The 21,616-nt window shown below is 40.2% G+C and overlaps 3 protein-coding genes across 5 annotated transcripts in view; 1 reads left to right on the top strand and 2 right to left on the bottom strand.

Moving 5' to 3' along the window:
• MESR6 (misexpression suppressor of ras 6) overlaps nucleotides 1-14,504 on the bottom strand; it is a 517,920-nt gene extending 503,416 nt beyond the window's left edge. The window contains exons 1-3 of the mRNA XM_026811075.1: nucleotides 14,042-14,504; nucleotides 13,677-13,822; nucleotides 12,944-13,093 (exon numbers count right to left, since the gene is read on the bottom strand). Of these exons, the coding sequence (XP_026666876.1) occupies nucleotides 12,944-13,093; nucleotides 13,677-13,822; nucleotides 14,042-14,113 (368 nt within the window). The 5' untranslated portion in view covers nucleotides 14,114-14,504. The remainder of the gene's footprint in view (nucleotides 1-12,943; nucleotides 13,094-13,676; nucleotides 13,823-14,041) is intronic.
• Nucleotides 14,505-14,689: 185 nt separating this feature from the next.
• LOC108633152 (uncharacterized) lies at nucleotides 14,690-19,024 on the bottom strand. 2 transcript variants are annotated; one of them, XM_026811074.1, is made up of 7 exons: nucleotides 18,918-19,024; nucleotides 18,501-18,699; nucleotides 18,239-18,412; nucleotides 17,958-18,159; nucleotides 17,686-17,881; nucleotides 17,532-17,617; nucleotides 14,690-17,458 (listed from the first exon to the last, which is right to left on the bottom strand). In XM_026811074.1, the coding sequence occupies exons 2-7, from the start codon at nucleotides 18,685-18,687 to the stop codon at nucleotides 14,809-14,811; spliced, it is 3,495 nt and encodes a 1,164-aa protein (XP_026666875.1). In that variant the 5' UTR covers nucleotides 18,688-18,699; nucleotides 18,918-19,024; the 3' UTR covers nucleotides 14,690-14,808. The 2 variants fall into 2 exon arrangements, with proteins under 2 accessions (XP_026666875.1, XP_026666874.1); XM_026811073.1 differs by having other exon boundaries at nucleotides 18,780-19,023.
• Nucleotides 19,025-19,194: 170 nt separating this feature from the next.
• On the top strand, nucleotides 19,195-21,088 carry Pp4-19C (protein phosphatase 19C). 2 transcript variants are annotated; one of them, XM_018038166.2, is made up of 6 exons: nucleotides 19,195-19,405; nucleotides 19,798-19,947; nucleotides 20,020-20,172; nucleotides 20,290-20,541; nucleotides 20,622-20,860; nucleotides 20,935-21,088. In XM_018038166.2, the coding sequence occupies exons 2-6, from the start codon at nucleotides 19,798-19,800 to the stop codon at nucleotides 21,062-21,064; spliced, it is 924 nt and encodes a 307-aa protein (XP_017893655.1). In that variant the 5' UTR covers nucleotides 19,195-19,405; the 3' UTR covers nucleotides 21,065-21,088. The 2 variants fall into 2 exon arrangements, with proteins under 2 accessions (XP_017893655.1, XP_017893654.1); XM_018038165.2 differs by having other exon boundaries at nucleotides 19,198-19,405; nucleotides 19,782-19,947.
• The last annotated feature ends 528 nt before the right edge of the window (nucleotides 21,089-21,616 follow it).

Genomic DNA, 21,616 nt, shown 5'->3' with positions numbered 1-21,616 from the left:
AAAACTACGCGAATGAAAGTTCTGTCTGGATTACATTTCTTAAATGTTACAAATCCGATCTTCGAGATTAATGAAATTTCCAAAACGACAATAGCACTGTACTATCTCACGCACGGAACTACTAGTGAACTTCGGTTATGTCCGACTGATCGATTTTCGCATTCATCGGCAGCGGCGATACGTCAATGGTTAACGATGTATTGGCTATACAGTCAATCCCAAAAGTTTATGTACCTTAGAAAAACGTATTTCCTATAATTAAACAGATATCAGACGTCGGAAGAATAATGCTAATAATAAATAGCTACGTGCTAAAAAGTATAAAAGGAAATATTCAGTTAATTATTGACGCTGTCGGAAAGCTTTTTATACAGAAATTATAAGCCCTGACGNTTAGCAATGTTCTTCCGGCGTCTGATTTCTTTTTAAAAAATGCGTTTCTAAAGTGCATAAACTTTTGGGATTAACTGTATAGCCAATACATCCTTAATTGCCAGCAGTGGATTTAACACCGGTTCTGAATCTGCGGCTCTGATGAAAATATAAATAGAGCTCGAATGCGTTACCGTGGGAGAGAGGGATCCAGGTGAAATAAATATGTCGACGATCTTGTCTTCTCGTCGGGCAACAGGACGGTTTCGAGAAAGCCAGGAAGCCTGAATAGTGGAAGGAAGATCCTTTAGACGGTAATTAACAAGGTACACACCGAAGGTCGGGGCGAGCACTAATTAACGCTAACCAGGACGCTTTAGAGCCGGTTGATCCGGCGCTAGGTGAAGATACCGAGAAAGAGGACTCCAACTCTATTAAATAACCAGTCGACAGTAATTAGTCGTTAATTACGATACGCTATCAGAGCGGTGGATTGTTCCGCAGGATGGAGACTGATCCGAGAAGCTTATGGTTTTCCGTTCTTCCTACTATATTACACGCCGAGATATGCGATAAAAGGATTGCCGTTCTTTACACCTCCAACAAGAATCATGACAAGTAGTAAGCTTCATCATGTATTAATGTATTTCCGAATCCAGTTAGTCAAAACATTCAAATGAGATTTACCAAAATGTATCAATAATTATTCATGTTATATTTGTACGTCACTGATCGTACCTCTTATATTGTTAGACAATTTTAATGTACCACGGTTCTTGTACCAACCTTAGACCCAACTGTAAACGTGCGAACGTAGACGTCGCTTTCAACGCGGAAACCAGAACCGGAGCGAATCGTTTGATCGGCAGTTTGGGTAATCGGCGTTGTTCGATTGGACGCGGTATTGAAAACGAAAATTGAATGAAATCCCGTATCGACGATAGTCGATCAGATAATCGTTGTTTCGTGATTTCCCCGGGTAATTGAATGCATGGTAATCGATCAACCGAGCGATCTAATCGTCGAACATGACACTTTATTATAGTAGATGATAGACATTGAACACTTGAAAATTAGTAGAAAGATTGCCCATCGAAGAATCGTTATTCATCATTGCGCTGTACTTGTCGATAGGGACAAATTGATTTTTAAAGAGATGTACGTTATAGATAGACTCCAGACTTTCATACGAAATAAAACATACAGAAAATGAAATGTAACTTGAGATTTCTTTTACCCTTCAACAGTAATGCGTACCTCTGCAGATTGCATCCAATTATTTTTTTACTTCTCAACAAATTGTTCTATAAATGCATAAAATCTACTGTAATCGTGGGAATGCGTTTAAACTGTTGAAAAAGGCAACTCGTCAGGCGTTTACAGCGAGTCCCGCAGGGTGGTTCGCAGAAAGCTTAGGTGTACCCGGGTAATAAATCGCGCAGCGGCGCGTAAGTAAGACAAACGCATAATAAACAACCGGTGATCGCGGGCAACGTAATGGCGCGACGTACGGTCGGTGAAGTTTAAAGTGAAAACTCGGATCGATGCGCCGGGCAATAACTCAGGGGAACAACCTTTCGCTAGAGAGGCTGCGAGTAGTATGCGCTGGCGGACAGACAGCGTCTCGTTTTCTAGGAAGCGATATATACGAGCATCGTGACATCTGGGAAATATTAACATCCAAATCTGCCGCTACCAGAGAGGAGCAGCCGAGGCCCGGATAATTTCGCCCGTGTTTGATGAAGAATTATCGTCCCTCGTTTGAAGTGTATATTTAAACCGAATGAGACCGCGCGGCCAATCGAGCAAACATATAAATCGTCGATAAATCAACGATCGCGACGATATTTTCTCAGCTGGTTCGAACCACGGGCACCGATGTGCTTTTAACCTCCCCAGTTCACTGATTTCATCGCAAACGTACACTACCAACGGTCGAGATAATGTAGCACGCGAAATCAAGTGAACAGTAAGCGTACTTAAATATAAATTCAAGCTTGTTGCAATTTCGACGACAGCCTCGGGTACAAATTTTACAAGCGAGACGTTCAAATAATGTCTGAAATTGTAACTTCAGCATGGCAATAAAAATGAATAAACAGTCGCGATACGCCGTTTGAACCTGAGAATAAGCTTCTAATAATATCGGGTGATAAACAAGATGCGTTGAGCATCGTACTGCGATTCTGAGTTCTGCTACAATGTAACGGATGAACAGATAAATTGCCGACATTCTTCACAATTAATTGCACGTATAACTGCAAGTACACAGTAGAGAGGACACGTGAGCTGAAATAAATTTTACGCTAATGGACTAGATGAGATACCTAGCGTCAACTTTGTCATTACAAACACGCATAAATAGCTTGCGTTAGGGGCTGTTTGTCTATCGTTTGTGGTGTCTGTTTGTAAATTAAAAATAGGTACTCGTGCAGTTGCATGTGGTCCTTCGGGTAAAAGTGAGCATAAATCGATTAAAAGAAATAAGCCAAGATTATACAGAAAATATTTCATGCTACTTTAATTCCTTCAGTTTATCTCTACGATTGAATCGAATTTTTTCCGTCGACGTTAAACGTGTGTGTATTCACTGTAAACTATCAACATAAATTTGCACCGTTGAAAGTAGTTTACCGCGTCCAGTAAATTAACATCCAGCCTACAGTGGGAAAAATCTCAGTGTAGCCTCGAAAGTATAAATCTTTCGTAACGACGAGCTTAAATAATTTCGCGTACCCTCGCCCGCTAATGGATTCAGTCTAAGCTGCCGGAGAAGATTTCGGAGAATCGCATCGAAGTGCTCGCGAGACCCATCCGCGGAGATAAAAAGTGGGGGGCTACCACTCGAGAGCGCAACGGATACTTGTATACCGGCTCGCGGAAAATTATACGTCCCTCAAATTATTCGCCAAGAAACGAGGAGAATCGAACGAGGCAGCCTGAGATCCATCATCCCGGGTTTCCGCGAGAAATTTCACGCCGGACGAACTCTCGTCCTCCTCGCCCTCTCCTTTCCCTCGCGTTCATCTCGTTCCGGACGCCGCATTCTCTTTGCCTACACTTCGCGGTTTCCCTCCCTCGGCTTCGCGTGCAGCGCCAGAAAGAATTCGAGATTTACAACGTGGCCTGATACACTCGCAACGAGAGGACCATACATCATCCAAAGCCGTCCGGAATTTATCCTACAGCCGAGTTAACGCGCACGAAGTATGTACACATCACCACCGCACCACGTTCCCCTCCGCTAAACTCGAGTACTTTGTTAGACAGACTGTCCGATGAATTATGAAACCTCAACTCTATCAGCGATGAACTTTCATCCTGTGCAACTTAATGGATAAGACTTTCAACAACACGTCTAAAAAGATTAGTAGACGTATTAAAAAAGAACTGCGATCTTAAATCACAGACCAACTGTCTGTTAACAGTAATTGATTTCAGATTGCAAGCTTCTTAATCCTTTATTACGTACACGAAACGTTTGTTAATAGCGAAACAAAGTGTAAATTTGATATCCCGATGACGTTTCGAGATTGCGAACTCCTTTAGCTTCGACCTGACTGAACTCGGTTCCGCTCACGAAACGAATGGCTAGAAGTATATTTTTAAGGGGGAAAAGAACGACGATGTGGGAATAATTCGAAGCGACACGGTTACAAAATTTCCGGAGCTGATCGCGGGGCGAGTTAACGAGAAACGCGATACTGGAGGAAATTATGAATTTACAATTCGTTCGGTATCTTTCTTCCTGCGATCCGATCGAAGATCGAAAGAGGGGAAAAAAACCGCAGTTACGATCACCAGCGCCCCGGGGCCGATCTTTATCCCTCGGGCATCGTCGTCGTCGTGTCGCATCGGCTGCCTACGCACGAACGTCCCCGGGTTGACGGACGTCTGAATGTGCATGCGCGCAGCTGCATTTCACGCGAGACACCCACCGGCAATTATGCGCACGGTGAAACGCTACGAGGGTGAAAAAGAAATCGCGAAAGAGCGTAAGTAGAAACCGCGCGGCTACCTACGATACACGCGCGCCCGGTATACGTGGAAAAGACCACGACGACTATTTGTCAACGGCTGAGAGACGGCGGATCTTGCCCACGGGCCTCTTCCACGGAGAAAAAGCGGGAGGACACGAGAAGGGAAGAAGAGGAGGACTCTTCCTCGTTCGAGCCAGGGGACGGGGCACGTTCTTCTTACGTGAGGATCGCTGGTACAAATCGTCGCGGTGAGATCAAAAACCGCCGTGCGTTCGCTTTCAGTGCCGACAACCGGGAGGCCAACAGATAATCCAACGTATAATTTCGTCACCGAGCAACGTTTGTTCAAAACCTATCTTCGATTCTCGTTGAAATATCACCGTATAAATCCAAACGTAAAAGGAGTGCGAAATAGTCACTCACAGTGAAATAAATCTGTTTCTATCGTAACGATTTTACAATGCAAAATCGTATAATTGCAGACATGATGCATCGATATAAAGAACGCATACGATACATGAAAAGAATGTGATTATTTTTAAAGGATCCAAAGTTCATTTTCTACACTGCCATCAAAAACGTTTTATATGCAATCCGACAATGAAATTAATTAACAAGCGATTAATCTACAAGTACTTTTCAATTTGTATCGACTCTCGGCACATAGGTTGCAACGCACGACAGAGTTTGATAACGAGTATTTTGTACGGTGTCATGTAGGAAATCCGAGCGATTACACGTGATAACGGACCAGGCCCGAACAGCAGCTGGCCGGCTTTCAGATTTACGATGCTCCGAAAGGTACAGAGACCAGCGGCGGCGCATTGCGCAACCATGAATTCCAGTTCCGAGCTGTTGCTGCTCGACAGCGAGTTTTATTACGCATCTGGTTTGATGAAATAATAGAGCCGAGACCTAATACGGTCCGCGTCTGGTATTTAAATACATACGTACCGATCGTGACTATTGGTAACCGCATGAGCGTGAACGAGAACCGATACGTTGCCCCATGCTAGCGTGAAGAGAAGAAAGGAGGAAAAAAGATACGGGGTTGTCCGTAACTCGAATACCATGCATTTTCTCTCCCCGTTGTCTCTCGCTCCGGGAAGCGATTTTTCCCGCTAAAATAACCGTTCTCCTCGTAGGTACTAAGGTTGACGTGGTATCAGCCTTGCAAGGCTGCTTCTGACAAGGCGACCTCGCTACGAGCCGGGACAGTAAACCCGCTGCAACGCGGCATTCTCGGGTACGTGTGCGTTCAACGAATCGCGACACCGGTGTCCAGACAAGTCACGAGGGACATTCTGCTCTAATTTTTCATCGGACCGGGTATGGAATCAGTCGGGCATTATCCACGATCATTCAGAGGCTTGGAACACGTGGCCGGTCGAACGGTACGTGCATACACAGGGGCTCTCTCCTTGTATGATTTCGATCGACTCCTAATAGCTGGTATGTAGTGTGGCTCTATTGACAGTAAACGCGGTGGAAAAATGAAACAGTTCATTCAGCTGTCTTCATATTTCAATTGCTTATATCTCGACCGAGAATAAGCTCGAGACTGATACGGATAATCGGGACAGGACATATGCAAATCCTTTCGCTTCACGGTTTTCTATAAATTAATTATGACCGAACGATGGTCTTAAAATATGCGATATGATTGCCTTGCTGATTGAAGAACAACCGGTCAGATGGTTGATTCTAAAACTTGTTTATCTAGTAGAATGTGATTCCAATGCGGGAACCAGGCAATAACAGATGACTTTTGCATTATCATCTTTTATACTTTGAAATTGAGAAAATGACACAGGAACGGGTTGCGCAATCGGCTGCAACGTAACGCGCTGCGCATTCTATGCACATACGGCATTACTCATCGCAATTGCACCCTTTCTACAGCCGCAATTACAACAGCTGCTTATTTCCCTTTTCTCTTCGACCGGTATGCCTCGCAGTTGTGTATACATCCAAGATATCATTCGCACCGTAACACAACTTAATTCTACACAATACACTTCGGGGACAGATGCACGTATTTACTGTCCATCACGATCGCAATTTCCATCACCGTCTCCATCATCCTCATCCTCGTACTCATCATCATCATCATCATCATCATCATCATCATCATCATAATAATAATCATCATCCAGATCGGACCTCCCGGCAATACGTTAGATACGTATGTACGTATCTCTGTTCAGGAATCTAGAGGAACGAGTCATACGAACGTAGGTACGTAATACCGAGAATCGAATGTAATTGGGGGAGGAAATGCTCGTGGTAACGCGCGCTTACGTAGTATTGTAAACGTACATGTAATTTCTCGGAATTACATTTATATACCGAAGTCTCGCCGTACAGTACCCTACTTAAAGCGAACATCTGCCCCGGTCTTGGAGGAATCGGGCGTCGCGTCGTCCCTTTCTCGCGTCCCCCGATTCAATTATGCTTAATTATTTGTTGCATTTTGAAATGCACCCGTACGCGACCACTTCCTGCTCTCCCGTTTTACACGCGTAATTGAATGCGTGTCTTCTTATTCATACGCATGAAGCAAACAGAAAAATCAATTTTGTCTTCTCTCTCTCTCTCTCTCTCTCTCTCTCTCTCTCTCTCTCTTCGATTTTAATAATAATAAGATAAAGGATTTTTTCACGTAAATTGAAAATTACTTATACGTCCTGAAACTTATGAACGGGGATAATACGAACTATATAGATAAAAACGTATTTTAATTATCACAAATGAACAATTAATTCGGGTAGTGGAGGGTATCCTGATTGTTCGGTTGTAACAAGCGAAAGTTGCATAACTGATCGAGACTATAGTCAACTCAGGCACTCCCCCATTATGAAATTCCAGCTTAATAGGCTTCCGGCTAAGCGTGCGTGGCTAATCAGACCCAGCGGCCTAAATTCCATCCTATCCTGCTCTAATTGTCATTCAAGTTGCCGCGGCTAACTTTTTTCCAATCGAGTTTTTCAACCGTGATCTCGCAACGAGACAGCCCAGACTAGATTCCAAGGAAACAAGACCGGCAACCGTTCCGAATGGGCAATTTAGACAGAACTTTGTCATAGAACGTCCTACTTAAATCCCTCTTTATTTTAATCGTGCAATTTTTAGCCAGTGGCACTCCTATTTATTTGTTCAACTCCGAAGTCTGGTCAGTGTCGTATGAACGCGGGTTCGCATTCGAGGACTGAGCGAGCGCTCGAAGGCGCAGATCGATCCCATAGGAGCTCTCGTTGGGGAACGATACGCGAAACGTTTGAAGAGAGGCAGCGTCTGCGTTACGCGGCTAACGATCAATTAGGAGGCGAACCACGACGAGTCAATCGGCAGGGAAGAAGCAACGACAAAGAAGAGAGTACGTAGCAGATGGAGGATTGAGGGCGGAGGGGGGGGGGATCGAGATACCCGGGAACCGATCCCTGACGAGGTCGACGCTGCTAATTCCTCGGGGTCGAATCGTGCAACGACCACGCTCGCGATTGGTCCACACACCCGGTGTCGGCCCCTTTTGTTCTTTTCACCAAGAACCGGCGGATATGTGCAGAGCAACCTGACGACGATCGTGATATGCCAACTGGCGCCCACGCTCCTGCCCGCGACTTGAGACGTGTTCCTTCGCTACCTTCCCGGCCCTGACCTGCCATCACCTCTGCCGAGAGCACCCTTTCGAGAAAATACTCTTTTATTTGTCCACGCTGATTACGCGGCCAGGTGTTGCTACGTACGGTTCTGCCATTTCTCAAAATATACTTGTACCGGTTTCATTCACCGGCATTAATGATGATGGATCGACTACTCGATGGAATCAGATAGCGGCTACGAGAAATAATTGGAAATGTACTCTGATTGAATCCATATGTAAGTTCTCATCCGCGAGTGAGCGATAATTTTCTTTTTAACCTGACGACGGCCGTGCTCTGTTGCGAAACGCGTATGGAAAGAGCCGGATTCTTAATATCAGTTTGATTAATAGTTATCTAAAAGTGATGTAAAATCGTCAGCATTCACGGTCAGCGAGTTCAATCACATATGATGTTGAAATACTTAAAGTAGAATAAATTAAAGGACAGTACAGAAACAGAAAGTTTTTGATGACGTTCAATCATCGTAAAAGACCAGTGGATGGCGACAGATGACGGTCAGTCAAAGCTGGCGATCAGGGGAAAAGAAATATCGATGGCTGACGATTGCGTTCACCATCTACTGCAATCTCTCCCACTACTCGCGGCCTGTCTATCCTCCTACTCTGCGGGGGCCACCTCTTCCTGGAAAGTGTACCATCGTCGACCATTGGATGCCATGGAAATCAAGGGTACCAATTGGACAACACTCAGGCCTCTCTAACGTTCACCGGTGAACAAGAATCCTCGCGATCTCCCGGAGAACGAATTCAACGCGCGGCACACGCGATGCACGTGCAGATGCGGCCCGATGCAGTCACGATGCGTTATCGGCATCGAATCAGCGACGTCACGCCTTCGGGTTGCACGAAGCGTTTATGTTAATTACCTGCGACCTTCGTTGAAACCGATAGCTTCGCGCGTCAGCTGGAAAAATGTACGACGTTCCCTTCGACAATGATCACGCGGATGTAAAAGAAGGCTCGTTGGATAAGATCGATTTATACAAAAGCTAACAGGGATTTCAATTAGTGAATATCGTACACTTCTTCGTAATTATTCCATTTGATCGGATCCTTCCATATCTGACGATAGGATGTCCGTCTCAAACACGAATGCGATCGAATTCAATCGAACGCTCAGGGCTTGAAATTCCGTACGCTCGCAATTAGATACGTGCCGTGAAAAAGAAGACACGCCTACGCCATGAATATTTGAGCAACAGGCCGAGAGACAACGACCGCGGGTGAAAATTGAATTAGAACCGATTTCGCGGAATTCAGACGTTCCCGCAGAACAATTACCCGCGCGAACGTAAGATCGCAGGATCACGCCGAGTCGAAACAAAGAAGGGCTGTTCGAAAACGGTGACGCGCGGAGAATAATTTGTAATCTACAATCCGTGAATTTTTCTACAACTTGTGTTCCTAATGCGGTGATAAACGTTCCCCGGGAAAAAGGCAGGAAATATAAGCCAGGCTTGCGTTACCGGGAACGAGTTATGCGATTAAGACACCGGGTGAAAATCTCGGCGTGCTTCTACCATACCGGTATTCAAAGAACCGGGACAGCGAAGTCGGGTCTCTCAGGTATTTCGCTTCTACGGCGCGGTCGCGGTATGGGGACACGTTACGCTGATCCCGTATTCCGTGACATCGGTGCCGTTTTTCCAGAAAATCCGAGGAATGCTCGAGATCCACGACGAACATAGATACCAAGCAGTAGGGGAAAAAAATGAACAGAGGGGGCCGAATTACGTAAGTGTTTTCGTGCGACTCACGTTCCCCGCATACCGAGAGGTATCGCTGTCTTGAGACACCCAGGAATCCTTCTACCCTGTTGCAATTTAGGTACTGTTCCTTCGCGGAAAATCTCGCGTGTCGCAACGACCCCGCGATCGAAGAAAGCGATTAAGCGAATCAAAACTTTCCCGTTGTCTTGCAAATTGCGTAATTTGTCGGCTGGATGCTGGCCGCTTTTTACCATCGGCGAACAACGAAAGGAACTCGGCCGGGTGATTGAATCACCGTAACTGGGTATAAAGTAACGTAGGTCGCGTTTGTCCCCCGGTTGGGAAGCTTCCTTACTCAGAGCAGCGTCGCTCATGTAAGTGATTCGGATTCCTGCGTAGAATCACGAAACACACACGGAACACTGGCCGCGGAACGATAGGGTAAGAAGGGCGTGCAAAGAAACCGAGTTTACGAGATGATTGTCCTAGAAGTCCTATTCATTCGGCATGGAATCTCCGAGCGGATCTCTATTGTAGATTATTCCATTGTCCATTGTCGCGGTCTCCCCAGCGACCGAGCTTCTTCAGCCTTTACTTGACGACAGTGAAAAGCCGAGTTACCAACGAAAACGCGTGGATATGTAAGCAAGAAAAAACAAATTTCTTCAATTGAACAGGTAAACACACATAATTCCACGAAGATAAGGGAATAACAATGCGAGCCAAAATACTCTATATACACCATGTAGAAACTCTTTCTTTTGTAAAGCATCGACGGTTAAAGTCTAAGATATTAAACTATTAAAGGAGATGGTGAAAATATACTAAAACGTCGTACATCCTGCATGCCGTCGATGCAAATCAACCCGACCGGCACCTGCGCGTGGGTACACACGACTATGTAACTTCGACGAAACGCGGCCGATGGCATCGTATTTTAGATCTTATCAGAAGGATATTTTACCCACCATACTCCGAACGAGGCAATTATTGCTACCTGACAAATTTTTGTATCGCAACACTGGCAACATTTTATCACAATTCACTTTAATAGTAGCTAGGCGTAATTAATGGTCCAGTGTTCTATCAGGGACTTCACATAAATTTACTATACTCAACTTATTGTATTGGGAATGAATTTGATGAATCGTGAAAAATGTTTGCACGTACGGAATATGGAGTGTCAATCTAATCACGTTGTAAATCAAGAATAAATCGAGAATAATTGCACACTACAGCCAGGCTATTCATCACTCCCTGTAACAACCCAATCCTTAGGCTCGGTTTAATTGCGTCCGATTTCCCAGATCGTTAAGCATTTATCGAATATTTAGACCGTTGCGGCGGACGTCTTTGCCTGTTTAGGCGAATGGCCGGGATTCCGTGGAACGGAGTCGGCGTAATCGAAATATTTATTGGATAAGGAATTAACGGAAACGCGCGGGCTCGCGGACGAAGTCTTGACAACGGCATAATTCGCGTGCTTCGCTCACGGTACACGGACATATATCCACGGTAATTCGAGAAACATGACTCAAGTCCCAACGGAGCGCTACATCACGGCCACCAGTTTCTTGGCAGATATCGCCGCGGCGCACAGTGTCGGCTTCCCTTTGCTACTTTACCTGCCTTTTTACTTTTACCCCCTTCCCGTCAAGTCCCTTCCCGTCCCGCCCCGTTCCGCGTTTACCCTCGCGTCTTGTCAACCGGAGTCTTAACCCCTTCAGTTGCAGATTAACCGACTGTAACGACTTTTCGTCGCGACGCGTGTCAACCACCTTTCCCTTTCCGTGTAAACCGACGTTCAAGACGTTTTCAGTGTTCACCGGAGCTGATCGAAGTTGACGTTCATTTGAAAAGCGAAACGGCGAAAGTCACGCGTTTCCATTTTCGAAACATTGCTGTTTGATGTTTTAAGCACTGAAACCAACGTCTTCCGCTCGTATAGGCAATGATTTACGGAACAAGAAATAACTTGGTGAAATCCAAAGTCAAGTAAACGTGGCGTTGAACGAGCACTTTCAACAATTGGTCGGAGACCAACGAAATCGCATCCAGATGACAAATCTAATTGTCCTACAATTGTACTTATAAAATACTATATCACGCTTTTATAAATATAGTAATTCGTCGGGTTTAAATACTTTTTTAATTAGACTCTGCGTTTATAACAGAGGAGTAAACTATTCATATTATTGAATGACGCGCGTACAAGGAACCGTGGTAGAACAGTAAAATCGGGATATACATGCACTCGTACATACGTACGCACTGTTCGTAAATCATGTTCAAACCCTATAGTATTTTACGTTACCGTTCCGCGATCCAATGCTATGACTTTCAATACTTCGTCGCGACGTCGAACACTCGAATGTGTTTCGCGTAATGATCTCGCGCGATTTTTACCATCGAAACAAGTTCCAACTCTAAATAGTTGGTCAACGATGTAACAATGTAGCCGTAATGGATACACGCCAGCCGTCCAACCATGAAAAATGATACCGGGCGATTTATTGCCATTTTTCAAGTAGAAAATAACTTGCGCCAAAACGAAATGGTGAAACAACCGTGCAACCGGATGCACGGTTGTGATAATTCTCTACTCTGTCTTTGTCAAACATCGTTCGCTATCGTTCGAGAGAAATTCTAATTAGAAAATGTTGTAATTGATTATTCCGTTCTTTTGTCGAATAAGAAATCATCACGCAATGGCCGATTATGAGATTCAACGCTTGGCACAAAAGCATCAACCACCTGTCGACAATTTTCTGATTCTTGTCTCGGTACGAAAGAACACATGTAACATTATGCCAAGGCTATCCGAAATGTACACGAACCAAAGTATCCGTGTATGTACGCTAATCGCCACGTGTACACGGACACTCACCCTCTAGGCGAGTAAAGGAGTGTAATAATTCTCGGTCCGAACGCGTGTGTTTATCTGGAATTTTATCTGAGCGCAATTTGCGAATTGTTCCGCGTATTCCATGACCACGTCGCGTGTGCATTATAGATAACCGAAAAGAGCATCGTACGCCTTTCAAACGCATATGTAATTCAGATATAGCCACGATTCGTGACTCACGAATCATTCTCCACGCTTTGTTCATTATAAATACAATTTCATTCATCTTATCCTTATTGCAATTATAAACACAGAAATGGATCGTTCGTAAACGATCAATTGGCGTAAAGAAGATGAAACAATCAGCACTTACCTTATTAATCCGTTGTCCTTATGCTTGCCGATGAGGAAGGTTGTCACGGAGTCGACCATCTGATTAGCCCACGGTGGTTTGACCCAGATCAGGTGCTTCAAGTGGCCAGCGTACGCAGCGGGTAACATCCAGTTCTCGATACTAATTTCACTATTAACAATAGTACACAGTTTCATGTCTCAGAAACAATCCAACTTCTTAATGTATTTATCGTTTTTTCAATTTATATTAACAAATTCTATAAACATGTTACGAGAAAAGAAATTTTCTAAAAGAAACTTTACTTTCCTTTAAATATATTGATTTGTATCATTTGATTTACTCTCCCCAACTGTACACATCTACCATGGCCACTATTAACCGGCAATGTGATCTTGAACTTTTAATTTTAAAAAAGTACACAAATCAAAACGTAGATTGCAATGAATTATTGGTACCTCAAGGCATTAATTTGATTTATGCTCTTTTTAATAATATCGTATGAATTAACCACTTAAAAACCGAATTATTTTACAAAAATAGAAATTTCTAGAAATATTTTTATGTATTTAATAAATGGAAAACTGGGAACCTACCAACATGGCTGAAGGAAAATCTGATACAAAATAGGAACCATGTTAATACGACTATGGTCCTTAAGGGGTTAAACATTAGTACTAATAGCTATTACATATATGACGAACAGGAATGATATAAAACTGTATTATTGTATGCATAAAGAAATTGTTAATACCTAAACAACAGATTTTTGTCCAACACTGTGTCCGCCGTCATTGTTTTCGGTATAAGCATATCGGGATGAGAGTCTAGGTGCACGAACGTGTTTCCCTCGAACGGAAGATGCTTCGATCCTAAGCATCGATAAATGAACGGTAGCACCTGCCGAAAAGTAAATAATTTCCCGAAAACTCGGTTTTTGCGTAGTATGACTTCGACTTGCCCAGATTCAACCAACGAACTCTCGGTCATGTGACCGGTCACGTGATTTACCGCCAAAGTGTACATAGCGCCTCTGGCGTGTCAACGAGGAAATTCGGACTCGGGCAAGCCGAGTCGCGATATAAACAAACCGAGAGGTTGACCATTCGAAGAACACACCTCGTCATGGGGTTCTACAATGTAAATCGGGACCTTCTTGAAATATTTTAGAGTGGACGACATATTATTCATCGGACGTTGAACGCGACCGAACGTGATCCGCGGAGAAACGATAACGATGCAATTTATTAATTAACACGACACTACACTCACGAACGCGATTAAGAGACTCCTTCACCTGAAAGCACGTGGTAACCGACTGAAGTACACTAGGCGGGCTGCTTAAACGATTATTTTGCGAATAAAGGACGGACACAACGCGAGTGCGTACCCCAAATTCTCACGAGACGAGTTTCGTAAGGTGGTTTTTTTTTTCTCCATCTGGTCCCCTTGAAACGCCTTAGAAACCTGATCCCCCTAACTCACGACCGGCACATGACATTCGAAAACATGTAATATAAACAATTAATACATTTTTGCTAGTACGAAATATTGTGTAATGTATGATTAAACACGTTCACATTTTTCACTTAAATTACATAAATACTGTTAGATTTATTGCAAAAATAAAATCTATACTTTTTTATTCTTATATGTGTGATACATAATATCGAATAATTTATCTACAAATTATTTAATATAAATCTTTATTATAAAATAATACAACTATGAATAAAGTTCAGAAAACATTTTAATCGTACAATAATATCGTATTTACAATATAGTAAAACAATTCTTGCTTTTAAATTATATATTGATCGATACTCATGGACAAAAAATCCACAAATTTCAACTACTTATCCAATGTAGAATTTTATTCATTTTAATTAATCGTAATCGTGCTTTGTTGAATTATGAAACATTTCTGATTTGTACAATTCTAAATGAAATTGATCTGTTTCAATCCTCAAAGATGATAAAAACTGCTCAATTTCGCTCGTTTCGTTTTCATTTGATGGATAAGTGTTTCTCGAAAAAGAAGGATTTGAATAATTATTAAGAGAACATGCATGATTTTCCGTTTCAGTAGTACAAGGAACATTATTCGTATAATTATAAAATGGTGCGTAATATTGCGTTACAGGCTTTTGATTTTTGTTGGAAGAAAAATCAGAATTCTGCCGTTCGTTATATGCACGTGATTCCTGAATATTTGACTCCTCTTTATTCGAGTACAAATTTGACTTCATTGAGCTTAAGCTACATCGCACGGATTTCGATGATGACTTTAATTGCTTCTGAGGTTGACATTTCTTCTCACATTCATCAATGTTATCGGATAGTCTATCGATTTTTTCATACGAAATATAATTACATTCAAATGTATCATCATATAAGTATTGTTCCTTATCTTTAACCAGCTTATTTCTTTTTGAAAACTTTCTGCATTTACGAAAATTATTCTTCGCATATGCTTTTTCCTTAGATTTGTTATCGTCATTATTTTCACTTGAAAGAGTGCTTGATGTGCTACTGTATACATTTTCGCGAGGCACAGATTCTTTTTCAATAGAATCATCCGATTCGGTTAACGTTGAATCATTAGAACTGCTGCTACTCACATTATTTCTTATGTTTTCATTTACAATTACGTTTTGCTCATTGATGTTATTCACATTTTCAGCATTAGGAGACTCATTGTGCGAAACTAAATTTGCAGTTTCATCAGTGTCAGCTCTTTGCTGTTCCGTAGAGTTGTCCTCTGTTTCTTTGTTTAAATCTAAACTTTTTATTCTCGCCAGTAAATCATCGACTGAAATAATTTCGGAATCATTTTTTAGTCTTTCTAGAATACTACGTTGTTTGGCTTCATCTAAAAACGCCACGTAATCTATTATTTCTAATAACTTCTTTCTGGGATCTGGGTTCGAATGTAAATATCGCAAAGCGTTAAGATAATCTTTGGCATCAGTTTCGGATATCATCAAATTCGGCATATACGAGTCTTCTTTAACAGGATATGGAAAATATGCTTTAAATTTCTCTCCAGGTCTTCGATGGATACTTTTAAAATCTTCTATCGTTTTATACATTTGAAGTACATTCGAATCCCCGGAACTTACGCAGTATGAATAAGTATCGTCTATTTCATCGTCATTCCGTATCTCTGGATAAACGCACAAGAGTGCCTGTTTTTGTATTTTGTAAAATATTCTAAGCATTCGAAAGTGTTCTTGGTATATCAATTTTTGAATGGATTCCGTCGTTGACTGCAGTGCATTATCTAACAGTTTTATTTCAAAATCAAGTTTCTGTTTCCAACTAAGCGCCTCTTTTACTGTTTCTTCATCATTTAAATATGATTTACTCTGAACTGTATTCAAATTCTTTGTATAATAATGCGCAAGATAATGATTCAGTTCATTCAAAAATGTTGTATTCGCATCATTTTTAATTTTATTCGTCAGATTATCAATCGGACCGTTATTTCCTATACAATGAGTCTTCTGCATTTCATCAGGTACAGTAGTAAGACATGAATTAGTATCCACGTCATAGGTTGAAGAATTTTCTTCAACATGTTCACTATCAACATTATATTTCACATATTCAGTAATTATATCAATATCGCAGCTCGATAAATCGTCTTCTTGAACATCTGTTAAATCAACTTCGAATACTACATTTTCATTATTCTTCTGCCAAGTAGAGAGATTATTTTCAGGAAAATCTAATTTAAAGGTATGTATAACTTTTGGTTTGGACAAACTATATGATGCAGTCTTTTTCTTATCTACTTTCTTATTTTCTTGAATATCTTCAAACTTGTTTATTACGATAGTGCCGTCCACAAATAAAGAACTAACTTCTATCTTTTCTAAGGTAAGCTCTTGTAAATGGGAATTATGGAGATCATTAACGTGTTTAACTATATCATTCTTTGTTTCTTTCTCATTAGAACAATTCTTGTCAATCGTATCTTCCTTGTTTGTGCCATCTGATGTCTCATTCGTCTCTGACTTTATTTTATTCGGTAGATCGGCATCGATAACAGTCGTGGAGTTATTTTTTACTTCAGCGACAGAATTAATCTCAATCTGATTTTCATTGCTGTCTGATTTCGCGCAAAGTTTTTCGTATTCTGTACTAGGCACAGACCATATATCATCTGGGTACTCTGCAGGGAGTTTCAATACGTAAAACGTTGGACCTCCTACGTGCGTTAACAACTGTTGAAACGTTTCGAGCTCGTTTTCTGCAATTATCGTTATTGAAATTCCGTAAGATCCATAACGTCCAGCTCTGCCTATTCTGTGCAAGTACGTTGGCGCATCTACGGGTAAATCAAGGTTTACAACTAAATTTACATTGTCCGCATCTATACCTCTCGCAGTCAAATCGGTCGTCAACAATATTCTACATTTAAAATTTTTTAATTTATTAATGGCTTCGAGCCTTTTATTCATATCCTGATTTCCAGCAATAAAGGTTGCTTGTAATCCCATGGAATTAATTTTATTACACACTGATTGAGCCCTGTAAAACGAGAGTTTATTTCAAATATGCAAATGGGAACTATTCGAAGAGTATAAATTATAAGTACGCTCACCGTGACTGATAGTTTGAAAACACTAAACTTTGCTTAAATGGAATTTTATAAAATATTTTTGTCAATTCATCTACCTTTATTTGAACCTGGAACATATTTTTATATACGTATACCGTGGAACGAAACGATTTTACACGACAGAAATAAATTATACCTGTTTCATAGCATTCGGATGTGACGAGACTATTGTTACAAATTGCCGGAGACCGATAAGTATTGATTCATCATTGTCCGGAGATACTACAACCGGGGAACACATGTAGGTTTGTAAAAATGTTTCTAAATCACCAGGATAAGTAGCACTTGATGCTATAATTTGCTTGTTCAATGGTAATTTTGAGAAGATGTAACTGAAAATTCAATATGTTACAAATTATTTACTTGCATTTTATACAATCTCAACGTATATATTTTCATTATACTTACTTAATATCCTTTTGAAAACTGACTTCCATTAATTTATCCGCCTCATCGAAAACAAATAATCGAACGTTATCAACTTTTAAAAAGCCTTTTTCAACCAAATGTCTAATCCGACCTGGCGCACCAACAGCTATATGGCAATCTTTTAACTTCTTTTTGTCCCCTTCTATAGCTATTCCTCCTATGAAGACTTCAACCTTTAAACCTGAATTAACAAAAAACAATTTTATATCACTTATAAAATGTAATTTCAAATAATTGAACAAGCAGTATTAATTGCATACCCTTAATTTCACAACCTACAGATGAGAAGACATGAGCAATTTGTACAGCAATTTCTCGAGTAGGTGCCAATACTAACACTTGTATAGATGATATCTCAATATCAACCATTTCAAGTGATATTACACTAAATACTAAAGTCTTTCCAGTTCCTGACTTAGCACGCATTATCAAGTCTGAAGTTACAGAAAAGTTAATTTGCTTATGGACAATTCTAATCTACGTTCAAATTATATAAGAAAAGTAAACAAGGATTTTATATACCAAAACCAACTCTTCCTAATGGAATTGCCTTCAATTGTATAGGAGAAGGCCTTTGAAAACCACATGTACACAATCCGTCCAAAATCTTTTGAGAAAATCCCATTTGGAAAAATGTAACATTCTCTTGTATTCTAATGTCCTTTGTTCTTGGCTTTTTATTAACATCATGTGCAATATTCTGAGACATTGTTACACTTTCCTGTAATACAATTTAAAAAATTCAAAATTTATGTTCTCACAATAATCCATGTATGACCATAATTAATAAGGAACATTTACCTCTAATTAATACTTCGTTCTTTATATAACTTGAATGTTAATTATACTTAATGTTCTCATTGATATGATATTAATTGTTAATATAATTAACGAAAACTGTGGGTGAAAACCTACAAACGTATGACCTTGTTGACGTACCGGCTTTTGTTTGGCACATAAGTTTATGCGAGTTTGCAAATGCAAACGTCCTCCTCAATCTCAATCCGCAAATTCTTAAAAGTATTTCCTCTCTGTGCAACGTTCGTGACCACAGTCCATGCCACAGCTGGAGCTGGAATATAAAGGAGAATTTTCAACATATCACTATAGAATAAAATCTAGAAACAAGAATTTGTTCAAATTTCTTTTCTCAGTTTAGTTTGATCAGTGCCCTAAGCACACTCGAATTTTTATTCCCAGCTTCTCGGATTCTAATGTCAGTTACATTCAGTTACATTGTAATGTTCGATATTTATTGAAATGAGTTTTTTGAATGTTTATCATCGTTTGTCATACATTTTAATACATATGAGTTTTAGATAAATAGTTTTAATATATTAAGGTAACGGATTTTAGTCACACGTGCACCACAATAGATGCGTTTCGTTTATTAAGCGGTGCAAGCTTCGCTTTCCGTAGACGATCAGGTACGTTTATCATTCTCCTTGAAATTATTTACTTTCATATCGTATCTTGTATTGCGTGTACGTTTCGTCAATATTATTTTCGTCCTAATAAAAACACATCTCCGCATATGATTTTCATTTATTAGGTTGTATCATTCCAATATTATCTAAAAATTAATTTTTGCAAAGGCATTGTATAGTTAAATAATTTAAAGAAATAATGAAAATAATAAATCTATAATCCCGAATTTATATAAATAACAAATATATTTGAACGTTTTGAAATACTTGGGCATGCTCGACATTAATAGATCTGATTTATCACTTTGAAGTTCATATCTGTTAACATTATTAATTGATGTAATTTTTTATCTAATTGCTAAAATTTTTAATGAAGGTTGTTACTTCCTAAGATGGCTGATTCGAGTGATTTGGATCGGCAAATAGAACAGCTAAAGAAATGTGAGATTATCAAAGAAGCTGAAGTTAAAGCTCTTTGTGCAAAAGCACGTGAAATTCTTATTGAAGAAAGTAACGTGCAAAGAGTTGACTCACCGGTTACTGTAGGTTTTTATAAATATAGGAGAATTAAAGAGTTATAACTGAAACTTGCAATAGGTTTATTTCGTCCTTAGGTGTGTGGAGATATTCATGGACAATTCTATGACTTAAAAGAACTGTTTAAAGTTGGCGGAGATGTTCCAGAAACAAATTACCTGTTCATGGGAGATTTTGTTGATAGAGGATTTTATAGTGTTGAAACATTCCTTCTTCTCTTGGCATTAAAAGTAAATATAATCATCTTATGATAGCAAATTGAGCAGATTATTATCATTACGATACTTTCAATAGAATAATTAATTTATGATACTCCGTTGCAAATAAGGGATACGTTGTAATTACAGGTTCGTTACCCTGATAGGATTACATTAATAAGAGGAAATCATGAATCCAGACAAATTACACAAGTTTATGGTTTTTACGACGAATGCCTTCGAAAATATGGCAGTATTACAGTTTGGCGATATTGTACGGAAATATTCGATTATTTGTCCCTTTCTGCTATAATCGATGGGAAAATATTTTGTGTTCATGGTGGATTGTCTCCAAGCATTCAAACACTTGATCAAATAAGAACGATAGATAGAAAACAAGAAGTAAGGATTACGCATATGTAAGGAAGGTTTAAGTCTATGGGAGAGTGAATAATTTTTACGAAAAAATTATTTTTTCATAGGTACCACACGATGGCCCAATGTGTGATTTACTTTGGTCGGATCCTGAAGATACTCAAGGTTGGGGAGTTTCGCCACGCGGAGCAGGCTACCTTTTTGGAAGCGATGTCGTAGCACAGTTCAATTCTGCAAATGATATTGACATGATATGTAGAGCGCATCAATTAGTTATGGAAGGATATAAATGGCATTTTAACGAGACTGTTTTGACTGTTTGGTCAGCACCTAATTATTGCTATAGGTGCGTATTGTTACGAGGAGAAATTTCAAGTTTTTATTGTCAAATTCTCTTAACGTAATACATGTGATTTACAGATGTGGCAACGTTGCTGCAATATTAGAATTAAACGAACATCTTCAACGGGAATTCACAATATTTGAAGCAGCACCACAAGAAAGTCGAGGAATACCTAGCAAAAAGCCTCAGGCTGATTACTTTTTATAAAATAAATTTAATTAAAAACGACTGCATATAAACCAAAATATTTCCAAATGTTTTTTTTTTTGTTAAAGAAAAACATTATTCCAGTGTGTGACATGTATTTACATAAACATCAGAATGTCGCATACAAAAAGGAAATACGAGCGTGGGAATATTGTAGCCGAAGTTGACCAATTCGTAGAGATGTACGAGAACCCATTGATCGGGACAGGACGGAAAGATACCGGGTTGGATTCTCGAAAATTGGGAAATTCCCGAAGATGTCAAGATTCTCAAAGATCCGTCCCGATCATAAGAAAAACCCTCGTTGCGACTTGACCTAATTTTCAGGTTCTCGCACATCTCTTACTAATTTGTAATTGACCATTATATNCCGTATATACAATAATATTTGACAGAATTTTATCATAATGTACGATAGACTGCTGTCATTCTGACAAGAAATCTGGCGTCATTCTGGCGGCAGATATGCTATCACGGTTGACGGTAGAATGATTACAGATTGATGACAGATTTGCCGACGGGATCTGTAGTCAATCTGTAGTTATTCTGTCG

This window comes from Ceratina calcarata, unplaced genomic scaffold, assembly GCF_001652005.2.
Source record: "Ceratina calcarata isolate Rehan_Ccalc_2016 unplaced genomic scaffold, ASM165200v1 scaffold185.2, whole genome shotgun sequence".
Classification (NCBI taxonomy): Eukaryota; Metazoa; Arthropoda; class Insecta; order Hymenoptera; family Apidae; genus Ceratina; species Ceratina calcarata.
The sequence above is the reverse complement of the archived record's forward strand: the minus strand, read 5'-3'. Positions and strand labels throughout refer to the sequence as shown.